General features: G+C 42.9%; 1 protein-coding gene across 1 annotated transcript; it reads right to left on the bottom strand.

Moving 5' to 3' along the window:
• Positions 1-1,135: 1,135 nt before the first annotated feature.
• On the bottom strand, positions 1,136-13,940 carry LOC121538724 (saposin-C). The gene is made up of 4 exons (XM_041846883.2): positions 13,814-13,940; positions 11,988-12,091; positions 3,409-3,495; positions 1,136-1,493 (listed from the first exon to the last, which is right to left on the bottom strand). Exons 1-4 carry the CDS (start codon positions 13,863-13,865, stop codon positions 1,332-1,334), a joined length of 405 nt encoding a protein of 134 aa, XP_041702817.1. The 5' UTR covers positions 13,866-13,940; the 3' UTR covers positions 1,136-1,331.
• Between the last annotated feature and the right edge of the window lie 1,079 nt (positions 13,941-15,019).

Below are 15,019 nucleotides of genomic sequence, written 5' to 3'. Positions count from 1 at the left end.
GGCTGTAAGCACAACCCCCACCTGTGGACGTCGGGCCCTCATACCACCCTCATGGAGTCTGTTTCTGACCGTTTGAGCAGACACATGCACATTTGTGGCCTGCTGGAGGTCATTTTGCAGGGCTCTGGCAGTGCTCCTCCTGCTCCTCCTTGCACAAAGGCGGAGATAGCAGTCCTGCTGCTGGGTTGTTGCCCTCCTACGGCCTCCTCCAAATCTCCTGATGTACTGGCCTGTCTCCTGGTAGCGCCTCCATGCTCTGGACACTACGCTGACAGACACAGCAAACCTTCTTGCCACAGCTCGCATTGATGTGCCATCCTGGATGAGCTACACTACCTGAGCCACTTGTGTGGGTTGTAGACTCTGTCTCATGCTACCACTAGAGTGAAAGCACCGCCAGCATTCAAAGGTGACCAAAACATCAGCCAGGAAGCATAGGAACTGAGAAGTGGTCTGTGGTCACCACCTGCAAAACCAGTCCTTTATTGGGGGGTGTCTTGCTAATTGCCTATAATTTCCACCTGTTGTCTATTCCATTTGCACAACAGCATGTGCAATTTATTGTCAATCAGTGTTGCTTCCTAAGTGGACAGTTTGATTTCACAGAAGTGTGATTGACTTGGAGTTACATTGTGTTGTTTAAGTGTTCCCTTAATTTTTTTTTAGCAGTGTACATGGACCACTAACACCCTTCAAATCATTAGTAGTTACTACAACCCTTTCTCGTTAGCAGTTACCATGACTAACGTTATGTACTACAGCGTGACTTGTGGTTACATTTATAGTGGTACTCTGAAAGCACTGAATATACCATTTGTCAGTTGAGGGCTGGATTCAATCCGTATCACGGAAGTATCACGGAAGATCCATTTTAAAATGTGAAGGTAATTTCCGATTGAGCCGACATATGCATAGTTTACTGTGAACGTAGTCTCCGTGGACGCAGGAACCTTACCTTTAAATTTCAATCGAGCTATAACTTAGATATTCCACGAATTGAGCCCTAATTCAACGGTTGATTTTTCCAATGTAAAGTATCCAAAAGGGGAAACACCAAGCCCCTCTTTCTAGAATGCATTCCAGGGAGATGGTATACATTAATAGCAAGGGTTTTATTGTGAAATGAAGGAGACCGTTTTGAATGTTTCAGTATTTAATTCAATGAAAATTGCAGTAGCAATACAAGTGACTTTAAAGACTGCCATTCCATCTTGACAGTTGTTTATGAAAATAATGTAAAGCTAAGCTATGACAGCGTGTTCATCTGAAAGAAACGGACAGAACATGTAAGCTCAGACCTGTGCCCAGGGCAATCATGGGTAAATGGTATCTCATTTGCACAGCTTCAATGTCTTACAGGCATCCCTTGCATCCACATCACCGACAAGTGCATCAATCAGTTTAACTTTGTATTTGTTGACCAGTTTCTTGCAGATGCCTTTGAGCATTCTCAAGCTGCCACAAATAGAGTCCAGCGCAGCAGCTGTGTCATCCTGCAAGTAAAATATAGAGAGATATATCACTTACAGAATATGTGTTGTTTTGTGTCATTGGTGACACAAATTCAGTTACTTACATAACATTGTGAGAATTGCAGAGATATAGCAGTATAAAGTGGTTTCTCAATAATGTCAATATGACCCGGACTAGGCTTTATTATGGCTATAATATACTGTACATTGATGAGATTGGTGTGTTTACACTATAAAGTTAATATTTGCATTATATTTATTTAAGAGTGTAAAACCTAACATACTGTGGGGAAAAAAAGTATTTAGTCAGCCACCAATTGTGCAAGTTCTCCCACTTAAAAAGATGAGAGAGGCCTGTAATTTTCATCATAGGTACACGTCAACTATGACAGACAAATTGAGAATTTTTTTTCCAGAAAATCACATTGTAGGATTTTTAATGAATTTATTTGCAAATTATGGTGGAAAATAAGTATTTGGTCACCTACAAACAAGCAAGATTTCTGGCTCTCACAGACCTGTAACTTCTTCTTTAAGAGGCTCCTCTGTCCTCCACTCGTTACCTGTATTAATGGCACCTGTTTGAACTTGTTATCAGTATAAAAGACACCTGTCCACAACCTCAAACAGTCACACTCCAAACTCCACTATGGCCAAGACCAAAGAGCTGTCAAAGGACACCAGAAACAAAATTGTAGACCTGCACCAGGCTGGGAAGACTGAATCTGCAATAGGTAAGCAGCTTGGTTTGAAGAAATCAACTGTGGGAGCAATTATTAGGAAATGGAAGACATACAAGACCACTGATAATCTCCCTCGATCTGGGGCTCCACGCAAGATCTCACCCTGTGGGGTCAAAATGATCACAAGAACGGTGAGCAAAAATCCCAGAACCACACGGGGGGACCTAGTGAATGACCTGCAGAGAGCTGGGACCAAAGTAACAAAGCCTACCATCAGTAACACACTACGCCGCCAGGGACTCAAATCCTGCAGTGCTAGACGTGTCCCCCTGCTTAAGCCAGTACATGTCCAGGCCCGTCTGAAGTTTGCTAGAGTGCATTTGGATGATCCAGAAGAGGATTGGGAGAATGTCATATGGTCAGATGAAACCAACATAGAACTTTTTGGTAAAAACTCAACTCGTCGTGTTTGGAGGACAAAGAATGCTGAGTTGCATCCAAAGAACACCATACCTACTGTGAAGCATGGGGGTGGAAACATCATGCTTTGGGGCTGTTTTTCTGCAAAGGGACCAGGACGACTGATCCGTGTAAAGGAAAGAATGAATGGGGCCATGTATCGTGAGATTTAGAGTGAAACCTCCTTCCATCAGCAAGGACATTGAAGATGAAACGTGGCTGGGTCTTTCAGCATGACAATGATCCCAAACACACCGCCCGGGCAACGAAGGAGTGGCTTCGTAAGAAGCATTTCAAGGTCCTGGAGTGGCCTAGCCAGTCTCCAATTCTCAACCCCATAGAAAATCTTTGGAGGGAATTGAAAGTCTGTGTTGCCCAGCGACAGCCCCAAAACATCACTGCTCTAGAGGAGATCTGCATGGAGGAATGGGCCAAAATACCAGCAACAGTGTGTGAAAACCTTGTTAAGACTTACAGAAAACGTTTGACCTGTGTCATTGCCAACAAAGGGTGTATAACAAAGTATTGAGAAACTCTTGTTATTGACCAAATACTTATTTTCCACCATAATTTGCAAATAAATTCATAAAAAATCCTACAATGTGATTTTCTGGATTTTTTTTCTCATTTTGTCTGTCATAGTTGACGTGTACCTATGATGAAAATTACAGGCCTCTCTCATCTTTTTAAGTGGGAGAACTTGCACAATTGGTGGCTGACTAAATACTTTTTTTCCCCACTGTAAGATTATTATGTGACTGTAAAAGGGAAGGTGAGCAATCTGTTATCATTACCTTGTTATTATCACCATTCAGCTTGGCCTTGACCTTCTTGATGATGAGCTTACACACATAGCAGGTACCTGGAAGGTCAGCTTTGATCTGAGGGAGAGGGAGACATTTTAGGCTACAAAAATGACCAGGTATATACTTAAATATTACATGGCAAAGTGGTATTACCAAATAATAACATTAACCTAGATGCACATTTCTTTCTTTCTTTGGGATTCATTAAAACAAGCACCACTAGGCTTAGTCTGTTTCTGCTCTCTTGACAATGGGTGACAAGGAGTTGGGATGGTAGCACAAACAGACTGGCACTGATGCTACCGTTTCTCATGCTACCACATGCAAACCCCAATTTCTTTAGGCTACCCAGCTAGCATATAATGTTCTGAGAACCAAATGTTTCTTAGAGCTTGGTGAGAGAGTTGTTGGTCTATGGTTATTTTGCAAACAACCTTCCCACAACTTTCTGGAAAGGTGCAGGATAGTTGTCACGCCCTGGCTCTGGGGACTATGTTATGTTGAGCCAGGGTGTGTAAGTCTATGTTTTGTATATCTATGTTGGCCTGAGTGACTCCCAATCAGAGGCAACGAGTGTCAGCTGGTTGTCTCTGATTGGGAGCCATATTTAACTATCGGTCTTTTCACTTTGTGTTGTGGTTTCTTGTTCTCATTTTGGTTTGTGTATGTACCAGAGACATCACGTTTTCGTCAGTTATTTTGATCGTGTGATCAGTTTAATAAATACCATGTTCACTTTCAACGCTGCGCCTTGGTCCTCCTCATTAGACGATCGTGACAGAAGAAACCACCTCAACTGGACCAAGCAGCGAGTCGAGGAGCCATCGCCAGGGAAAGCGCTGGCAGATCTCCGTGGCAGCTTCGACTGGGTCAAGCCCATTGAGGAGCTGAGTGACGAGGGTTGGAGACAGAGGAGCGAGAGGTGGGCGAGAATGATGGAGGCCTGGCCCACGGGGAGGAGAGAACCCCAGAAAATTTTTAGGGGGGGGCTCACGACGTCGGACCAGCAGGAGGCCGCGATAGAGCGGCCCAGTGGGTTGCCGGAGGAGGCCGCCGGGTTACGGGGGCCACTGGTCGAAGAGGGGATGGAGGAAGTAGAGGCACGGCGAGAGGTACTGGCGTGTGTTGCCAGTCCGGTCCGGCCCGTTCCAGATCCCGGTGTAGGGCCAGTGGTGTGTGTCCCCAGTACAGTCCGGCCCATCCAAGCTCCCCGCACCAAGCCAGTGGTGTGCGTCGTCAGTCCGGCACGGCCCGTGCCTGCTCTCCGCACCAAGTCTATGGTGCGTTTCGTCAGCCCTGTCCGGCCCGTTCCTGCTCTCCGCACCAAGTCTGTGGTGCGCGTCGCCAGCCCTGTCAGGCCCGTGCCTGCTCTCCGCACCAAGTCTATGGTGCGTTTCGTCAGCCCTGTCCGGCCCGTTCCTGCTCTCCGCACCAAGTCTGTGGTGCGCGTCGCCAGCCCAGTCCGGCCCATCCAAGCTCCCCGCACCAGGTCAGTGGTGCGCGTCGCCAGCCCTGTGCGGCCCGTGCCTGCTCTCCGCACCAAGTCTATGGTGCGTTTCGTCAGCCCTGTCCGGCCCGTTCCTGCTCTCCGCACCAAGTCTGTGGTGCGCGTCGCCAGCCCAGTCCGGCCCATCCAAGCTCCCGCACCAGGTCAGTGGTGCGCGTCGTCAGCCCGGTCCGGCTCATTCCTGCTCCCCGCACCAAGTCAGGGGTGCGCCCGTCAGCCCGGTCCGGCCCGTTCCTCCTCCACGCATCGAGCCACGGGTGTGCGTCGTCAGTCCAGCACAACCCGTGCCTGGGTCATGTCCGGAGCCGGATCCGCCGCCGAGGCGGAGTGCCCACCCGGTCCCTCCCCTGTTGTGGTTGTTTGGCGCGGCCGGAGTCCGCGCCTTTGGGGGGGGGTACTGTCACGCCCTGGCTCTGGGGACTATGTTATGTTGAGCCAGGGTGTGTAAGTCTATGTTTTGTATATCTATGTTGGCCTGAGTGACTCCCAATCAGAGGCAACGAGTGTCAGCTGGTTGTCTCTGATTGGGAGCCATATTTAACTATCGGTCTTTTCACTTTGTGTTGTGGTTTCTTGTTCTCATTTTGGTTTGTGTATGTACCAGAGACATCACGTTTTCGTCAGTTATTTTGATCGTGTGATCAGTTTAATAAATACCATGTTCACTTTCAACGCTGCGCCTTGGTCCTCCTCATTAGACGATCGTGACAATAGTTGCTTCCCACAGACGTCAAATCAATGTCTATTCCATGTTGGTTCAACGTAATTTCATTGAAATGAAATGGATACAACATGGATTCAACCTGTGTGTGCCCAGTGGGTTGGCTTTGGAACATTCTCAGCATATTTATGGGCCTTCACAAAACAAAAACATTATTTTCTTGTTATTTCATTATTTGACATAAGGTTTCCTAAAAGTTCAAACATGGTTACATTTACATTTTGGTAATGTTCTAGGAATGTTCTCCAACTGGTTTGACATCAGGAATGTTCAGAGAGTGTTAAGAAACACTGTTCTTCTGTGGGAATTTCATTTCCAACAGGTTTCCTCATGGTTCTATTTAAAGTAATGTTCTCAAATTGTTCAAATAAAATAAAATGTTATTTGTCATATACACGTGTTTAGCAGATGTTATTGCAGGTATAGCGAAATGCTTGTGCTTTTAGCTCCGACAGTGCAGTAATATCTCTCAATTTCACAACACATACCCAATACACACAAATCTAAGTAAAGAATGGAATGAAGAATATATACATATATGGACGAGCAATGACAGAGCGGCATGGACTAAGATACAGTAGAATATTATAGAATACAGTATATACTTATGAGATGAGCAATGCAAGATATGTAAACATTATTAAAGTGACTAGTGTTCCATTTCTTAAAGTGGCCAGTGATTTCTAGACTATGTCCACAGGCAGCAGCCTCTAATGTGCTAGTGATGGCTATTTAACAGTCTGATGGCCTTGAGATATAAGCTGTTTTTTGGTCCCAGCTTTGATCCACCTTTACTGACCTCGCCTTCTGGATGATAGCGGAGTGAACAGGCAGTGGCTCGGGTGGTTGATGTCCTTGATGATATTTTTGGCCTTCCTGTGACATTGGGTGCTGTAGGTGTCCTGGAAGGTGGGTAGTTTGCCCCCGGTAATGCATTGGGCAGACCGCACCACCCTCTGGAGAGCCCTGCAGTTGCGGGCGGTGCAGTTGCCGTACCAGGCGGTGATACAGCCCGACAGGATGCTCTCAATTGTGCATCTGTAAAAGTTTGTGAGGGTTTTAGATGCCAAGCCAAATTTCTTCAGCCTCCTGAGGTTGAAGAGCCTCTGTTGTGCCTTCTTCACCACACTGTCTGTGTGGGTGGACCATTTCAGTTTGTCAGTGATGTGTACGCCAAGGAACTTGTAGCTTTCCACCTTCTCCACTGCGGTCCCGTCGATATGGATAGGGGGGTGTACCCTCTGCTGTATCCTGAAGTTCACAATCATCTCCTTTGTTTTGTTGACGTTGAGTGTGAGGTTATTTTCCTGGCACCACACTCACAGAGCCCTCACCTCCTCCCTGTAGGCGATCTCGTCATTGTTGGTAATCAAGCCTACTACTGTTGTGTCGTCTGCAAACTTGATGATTGAGTTGGAGGCGTGCTTGGCCACACAGTCATGGGTGAACAGGGAGTACAGGAGTGGGCTGAGCACGCATCCTTGTGGGGCCCCAGTGTTGAGGATCAGCGAAGTGGAGGTATTGTTTCCCCCCTTCACCACCTGGGGGTGGCCCATCAGGAAGTCCAGGACCTAGTTGCACAGGGCAGGGTTCAGATCCAGAGCCTCGAGCTTAATGATGAGCTTGGAGGGTACTATGGTGTTGAATGCTGAGCTATAGTCAATGAACAGCATTCTTACATAGGTATTACTCTTGTCCAGATGGGGTAGGGCAGTGTGATGGCGATTGCATCGTCTGTGGATCTATTGGGGTGGTAAGCAAATTGAAGTGGGTCTAGGGTGACAGGTAAGGTAGAGGTGATATGATCCTTGACAAGTCTCTCAAAGCACTTCATGATGACAAAGGTGAGTGCTACGGGGCGATAGTCATTTAGTTCAGTTACCTTTTACTTTCTTGGGTACAGGAACAATGGTGGCCATCTTGAATCATGTGGGGACAGCAGACTGGGATAGGGAGAGATTGAATATGTCCGTAAACACACCAGCCAGCTTGTCTGCGCATGCTCCGAGGACGCGGCTAGGGATGCTGTCTGGGCCGGCAGCCTTGCGAGGGTTAACACGCTTAAAAGTCTTACTCACATCGGCCACAAAGAAGGAGAGCCCACAGTCCTTGGTAGTGGGCCGCGTCGGTGGCACTGTGTTATCCTCAAAGCGGGCGAAGAGGGTGTTTAGTTTGTCTGGAAGCGAGACGTCGGTGTCGGCGACGTGGCTGGTTTTCCTTTTGTAGACCGTGATTGTCTGTAGATCCTGCCACATATTTCTCGTGTCTGAGCCGTTGAATTGCGACTCCACTTTGTCTCTATACTGACGTTTTGCCTGTTTAATCGTTAAGAAGCAACGTTCTTCTGTGGGAATTTCAGTACTTCAGCATAACATTTCCTAAAGTTGTTTTCATGGTTCTATTTAGTCATGTTCTCAAATCTTTCCGAGAATGTTAAGAAAACCATAAAAACCACAACAAAACTTTAGTAACGTTCAGAGAACGTTCTAAGAATGTTATTTAAAAACATATACATTCCGTTCTCAGCATGAACAAAACTCTCTCTGTCCTCTATCTTGTTAAGTATGTTCACTGGGGCCAAACTCCCTGCCATCAAGGACCTCTATACCAGGCGGTGTCAGAGGAAGGCCCTAAAAATTGTCATAAACTGCAGCCACCCAAGTCATAAACTATTCTCTCTGCTACCCCACGGCAAGCAGTACCGGAGTGTGACCAAAAGGCACCTGAACAGCTTCTACCCTCAAGCCATAAAACTGCTGAACAGTTAATCTCATGGCTACCCGGACTATTTACATTGACCCCCTTTATTATTATTTTTTATATATATTTATCTAAATTGACTCCCTTGCGCTGGCTCTATGCACACTCACTAGACTCTATCTACACACTCACACATACTACACTGACACTCCAACACACACACACACACACACACACGTTCACACACACGCATGTTCACACACACACACACACACGCATATTGACGGCACACACACTCACGCATAGACACACTCCCACATACGCTGCTGCTACTCTGTTTATTATATATGCTGATTGCCTAGTCACCTTTACCCCTACCCACACGTACATACTATATTACCTCATTTACCTCAACTACATCGTACCCCTGCCCGTTGACTTGGTACTGGTACTCCTTGTATATAGCCTCGTTTATTGTTTTTATTGAGTTACAAGTTCCCTTTTTTATTTAGCAAAATGTGTGTTACTTTTTAACTCTGCACTGCTGGGAATGGGCTTGTACAGTGAGGGAAAAAAGTATTTGATCCCTGCTGATTTTGTAAGTTTGCCTACTGACAAAGAAATGATCAGTCTATAATTTAAATGGTAGGTTTATTTGAACAGTGAGAGACAGAATAACAACAACAAAAATCCAGAAAAAACGCATGTCATAAATGTTATAAATTGATTTGCATTTTAATGAGGGAAATAAGTATTTGACCCCCTCTCAATCAGAAAGATTTCTGGCTCCCAGGTGTCTTTTATACGGGTAACGAGCTGAGATTAGGAGCACACTCTTAAAGGGAGTGCTCCTAATCTCAGTTTGTTACCTGTATAAAAGACACCTGTCCACAGAAGCAATCAATCAATCAGATTCCAAACTCTCCACGGGAGGATCTTGTCAATGATCTCAAGGCAGCTGGGACCATAGTCACCAAGAAAACAATTCGTAACACACTACGCCGTGAAGGACTGAAATCCTGCAGCGCCCGCAAGGTCCCCCTGCTCAAGAAAGCACATATACAGGCCAGTCTGAAGTTTGCCAATGAAAATGACTAAATTCCTCCTGAGATGTGTGCAAACCTGGTGGCCAACTACAAGAAACGTCTGACCTCTGTGATTGCCAACAAGGGTTTTGCCACCAAGTACTAAGTCATGTTTTGCAGAGGGGTCAAATACTTATTTCCCTCATTAAAATGCAAATCAATTTATAACATTTTTGACATGCGTTTTTCTGGATTTTTTTGTTGTTATTCTGTCTCTCACTGTTCAAATAAACCTACCATTAAAATTATAGACTGATCATTTCTTTTTTTTTCTTTTTTTTCTTCTTTTTTTTTTTTTTTTTTTGGGGGGGATGGATCAGCTTAATATTGCAGATAGATTGTATCTTCTATCAATGTAATTGTCTGCATCACTTCCAATCCCCCATGTTTTATTTTTATTTTTTATATATATATTCCCCTTTATTACTTTTCAACCCCACCATCCTTTCCCTACTTGGAGTAAATTAGTGAACAACAACGCCCAGGCCTCTACTTCCGGTCTATACTTACTATCTACACCTTATGGACAGAGTTAATTTTACAATAATTCTCTATATATATATATATATATTTATTTTTTTGCTCCTGAACTTCTTCTACTCTCAACCTCTCCGATCATTTTCATGATGTCCATCCGGTTTGCTTCTAAATGCCATATCTTTCTAACTGTGCTCTTTTCCAAAAGCTCCCAACATACAACCTATATACTTATTATGGACACAGTGTGCTTACATTATTAGCTATCTTTGTTATTATTTGTTGTTATTTGTTATTAGTCCCATCCTTCAACTCTATTCAATACCTCCCATCTATCTCTTAACACCATCCATATAGGATTTCTATTTGCCATATATATTTCAACTGTACTGTGATGTTTTACAAAAGTTCTGAACCTTTCTATTCTCATTGCTTCTACAGATTGTGAATTAAAAATAAACATTTTTGCTAAAAGTATTATTATATTATTGATTGATTGACTATGACTTTTCAGATCACCCAGTAATGCTATCTGCAAGGTTAGTTCCAGGTAAATATTGCAATCCTTTAGCCATTCCTGGACCTGTGTCCAAAAACAAGATACAAATGGACAGAACCAAAACAAATGATCTAATGATTCTATCTCTTCACAGCAAAATCTGCAGAGCTGGGAAGATTGTATCCCCCATATAAATAACATTCTATTGGTAGCAAGAATTTTATATAATAATTTAAATTGAAAGATTCTAATTTTTGAATCCGGTGTCGTTTTGCGTGTCAGTTCATAAACACTATGCCATGGGATCGGTACATCAAAGATCTCTTCCCAACTATTTTGCAATCTATATGGGACGGCTGTCAATCCTTTGGTCCTTAAGTGAAACTGATATACTTTTTTATTTATCACAGTTTTCCTTAACCAATTATGTTCTTTAATGCAAGGCCGACAGACAAGTTCCTTACTTTCTCCCCCTTCAACTTTCCTCTTCCACTTTTGCGGTAAGGCTGCAATTATTTGGTTGTAATTTTGGGTAGAGCAGACATTTCCATATGTTTTTGTTAGCTGCATGTGCGACATAACTCCACCAGTCCTACCGATGATATCATTTACGAAGATTATACCTTTTTTAAACATTCTGTAAAAAAATTAAGGTTTTTTGTCAATTAGTATATTTGAATTTAACCACAATATAGACTGATCATTTCTTTGTCAGTGGGCAAACGTACAAAATCAGCAGGGGATCAAATACTTTTTTCCCTCACTGTAAGTAAGCATTTCACTGTAAAGTCTACACCTGTTGTATTCGGCGCATGTGACGAACAGGATTTGATTTGTTCAGGTGTGTTGGCTGTGCCCACTAATTGGCCACACCTGATCTTAATGAGTGCTTGTTTCCTTTGAAATTGGGTCTATTTTAATAGATTAAAATGTACAGCTTTGTATGCGTAAAAAAAACATGGCATGCAGCTCCATCCTGGTGGTGCAGTGGACTAATTCCATGGAAAAAGATGTCTTGTTACAATAAAAAATAAATGTGTTTGCATGATTAATGCCTAAGGAATTTCTGTGTGTCCTATCTGTGCTTGGAGTTCAAATAAATAAGCTAGCAGTGTTATTAAAAGTCTTATTGAAAGCATTCATATAACCTCCCAGAAAAACATTATTAAGGAACCAGAATTTCTCAGAATCTCCCTGCAACCTAAAAATAAATGTTCCCAGAACAGACAAAATGTTCTCAGAATGTAAAACAAAAGTTATTGTTTACTGGTAAGGAAACCTATGGCTTCGTTCCCACAACCAATGTTAAACCAAAAACATACGTACCCACACCTTCCAAGGAACCAAATGTGCTAGCTGGGTATGGTGTAGGGCAGTGTTCCTCAACTAAAGTCCTTGAGTATCCCCAATAGTGCACATTATTTTGTAGTCCCGGACATGCATACCTGATTCAACTTATTAACTAGTCATCAAGCCCTCAATGACTTGAATCAGGTGTTTTTGTCCGGGGCTACAACAAAATGTTTTGCTGTTGGGGGTACTCACTAATACAATACAATGAAATGTCTCCAACTCTACCTCGGCATGGTTGTCCTCTCTGTCCATTAGGTAGTCCCCCCACATGTCCTCCTCCTCCTCTCTCAGATTCCCCCCACCTTGAGAGTTGAAGGACAGAGCAAAGGCTACCCACACCCCCCCCACAAAAAAAAATGATTATATTAGCGTTGTCATTTTATGATATTTGTTAAAAACAGTTGTCACGCCCTGGCTCTGGGGACTCTAGTATGTTGAGCCAGGGTGTGAGTTTTCATTTGTTTATGTTCTAGTTGTTGTATATCTATGTTGGCCAGGGTGGCTCCCAATCAGAGACGGCTGCAGCTCGTTGTCTCTGATTGGGAGTCATACTTAGGTAGCCATTAGGCATTCATTATTTGTGGTTTCTTGTTCGTATTTGGTTTGTGTATTACCATTGACTGTCACGTCATCGTTTTGTTGTTTTGATCGTGTGATCATTAATTTAATAAATATGTTCGCCTTCAACGCTGCGCCTTGGTCCTCCTCTATGTATGACGATCGTGACAACAGTGAATTCTTTACAATAGCTAAATGGTCAATCCATTTGGATTCAATGACTTTTTGACAGCACCCCTTTTGATTTTAAGGATTCCTTCCATATTTGCTCAGAAAGTGACTTTTTAGACCTGAATGCCAAACATTAAAGCGATAAAGGTGCTCAAAATACTCCCATTTTGCATACCCCACCATACCATGAAACATCCATGTCTTCATCACTGGGAAATATTGAACGGTTGAGATTAATATAATTGAAAAGCTTACAAACAGGGTTGTCAAATATTTTATAATTTCTGGGGGGAAAAAGTTTTAAAATAAAAATGAAATATTTTTTTCCTTTTAATATCGATGATTTTTTCATGTTCACAGATGTTGTAGTTTAGACCCTATTTTACATCATCTAAGGTATTTGTGTTGTGCCCGCCATCGGTTGAGACACATCATGCTCTTGAAGACAGGGTGGATGTCATGTTTTGGCTGATAAATGCACTAAAATGTGAATCTAATTTAAATGTAAATATTCTAATGGTACCACAAAGATGGTTGGAGGTCCACACATCAGAGAATGTTGACTTGAATGGGAATATCTGTTGTATTAAATTATACTGTCAATCCTCCATAGGAAACCTATTGAAATCATAGAAGATACCATAATAGACATGACCATTTAAGTTGACATTTGGCGGCGGGTGGACCGGCGGTCATCTTTGTGGTAGTAATTAGAAGTTACAATTTCAATTAAATGAAAATGTCAATGGTTTACCATTTACATTGCAGTGGTCTGAAGAGATAGGTCCATTCTATGAATTATATTTCTATGATTTAAATAACACCCATACTGTATTCAAGAGCATGTTGTCTCTCAACCGATGGCGGGCACAACACAAAAAGCTCAGATGATTTGAAATAGGGTCTAAGCTACAACAAATGCGAATATGAAAGCATTTTTAGATAATTGATAGATAATTGACGTTAACGGTTTTCAAAATGACAATTCTTTATAAAAAAAAAGAATTCAAGACATAATAAAATACTTTAGTTTGACAACACTTTGTAAGCTTTTAAATTATATCAAACTCAACCGTTTATCTTTTCCAGTGATGAAGACATGGATGTCTCATGATATGGTGGGGTATGCAAAATAGGTTAACTTTGAGCACCTTTGCCTCCTGAATGTTTTGGCACTCAGGTCCAAAATGTTACTTTCTGACTACTCCTTCCATGGGCAAACATGTATAGAATTAAAATGGACTTACCCTAAAGCTAGATTTCATTAGTTCATATTCCTGACATTTCACCCATATTTCACCAAAGAAGATCCACATATTTACCTGCACAGACCAGCAGAAGACCCATATTGATGACAGGAGAGACAGCCCTCATCTCCTCAGTCAATAGATAGAATGGATAATAAAGCAGCTGTTGTAAGCCAGTGTAGTTAACTTGGTCCCAGTTCAATAGCACACAGCGTCTGCTCTTTTCTACCCATTGCCTCTGGCTTGATTGGTTGCCGTTGCAGAGGGGAAGGGGCGTGGTTGGCATGGCATTTGGTTGATATCCTGAATCAGGCTAGTTACAACTGGGGTTGGAGCGAAAACCTACAGGAAGGTAGCTCTCCAAGAGCAGGGTTGGAGAGCCCTTTCCTAGGCAATAGATCTCAAAGCAGGGCATCCCCACTAAACTTTTTGGAAATGGCAAGTTCACTTTATCATCCATAAATGCATCTCATAGAGTACCATAGTATGAGTTATAATACCCATTAAACCTAGCGGACAAACAGGGAAATGGTTCCAATCGTTTTTCCACCATTCATTTTTCCCATAGGGGATTTTAGAAACACTTAAAATAAGGGCTGTGTTTCGTGTAGGCTTACCCTGGCGTGATGTTTTGTTTACCTTGTAAATCTCTCTAGGACAAGGTGACTTTTATCAACATTACTACAAGACAAAACAGCTCAATCAATCAAGCCTGATGGTCTTGTAAGCAAAGCTTGCTTTCATATAATAAAAAAAAGCTTGAAAAGGTAGTGGAATGGGATAATGTCTTAGTGTGGTGTGTGAAGAATCCAATACTTTATCTTGTATCCAGTACAAATTAAATTACTGTGGGAGCACCTCCTCTAAGATTATGAATTAAGCTGTTTGAGAAGGTTTTAATCATAAGCAACCTGCCTACACATTGTTTGAAGTACAATAGACCAACATAGCTACTGTAGTAGGTCAAAGCTGTGTGCTGGAAAACCTTGGTAGAGCTTGGGTGAAGTAGGCATTGTGGTGCTCGTGTGAATTTCCTTTCTTTTTTTGCTTCAGACCAATGCCTACTTCTCACTTAAAACAGAGGTTTTTAAATTGTCTTAGCGATAACAGCTACAACCCATGTGACAGACGTACCCAGACACCCCTGGGTGTCATCCATCTATCTGCTTCTACAGAACATCGCGTGCCCTGCCTCTTGTTGATCGTCGGATTGAGGCAACGACATACAACGTCGAGCACCTTTGCTCTTCCCAAGCACTTTACAGACCTTTCCCTTCCACC

The sequence above is a fragment of the Coregonus clupeaformis genome, unplaced genomic scaffold (genome assembly GCF_020615455.1).
Source record: "Coregonus clupeaformis isolate EN_2021a unplaced genomic scaffold, ASM2061545v1 scaf0007, whole genome shotgun sequence".
Taxonomy (NCBI): Eukaryota; Metazoa; Chordata; class Actinopteri; order Salmoniformes; family Salmonidae; genus Coregonus; species Coregonus clupeaformis.
The sequence above is the reverse complement of the archived record's forward strand: the minus strand, read 5'-3'. Positions and strand labels throughout refer to the sequence as shown.

Excerpts from the sequence above, each read along its gene's own strand:
- LOC121538724 (XM_041846883.2), bottom strand. The coding sequence starts at position 13,865 with ATGAGGGCTGTCTCTCCTGTCATCAATATGGGTCTTCTGCTGGTCTGT. Across the intron at positions 12,092-13,813 it reads TCTTCTGCTGGTCTGTGCAG|CCTTTGCTCTGTCCTTCAAC; the intron begins GTAAATATGTGG and ends GGGTGTGGGTAG. Across the intron at positions 1,494-3,408 it reads TGAATGGTGATAATAACAAG|GATGACACAGCTGCTGCGCT; the intron begins GTAATGATAACA and ends TTTTACTTGCAG.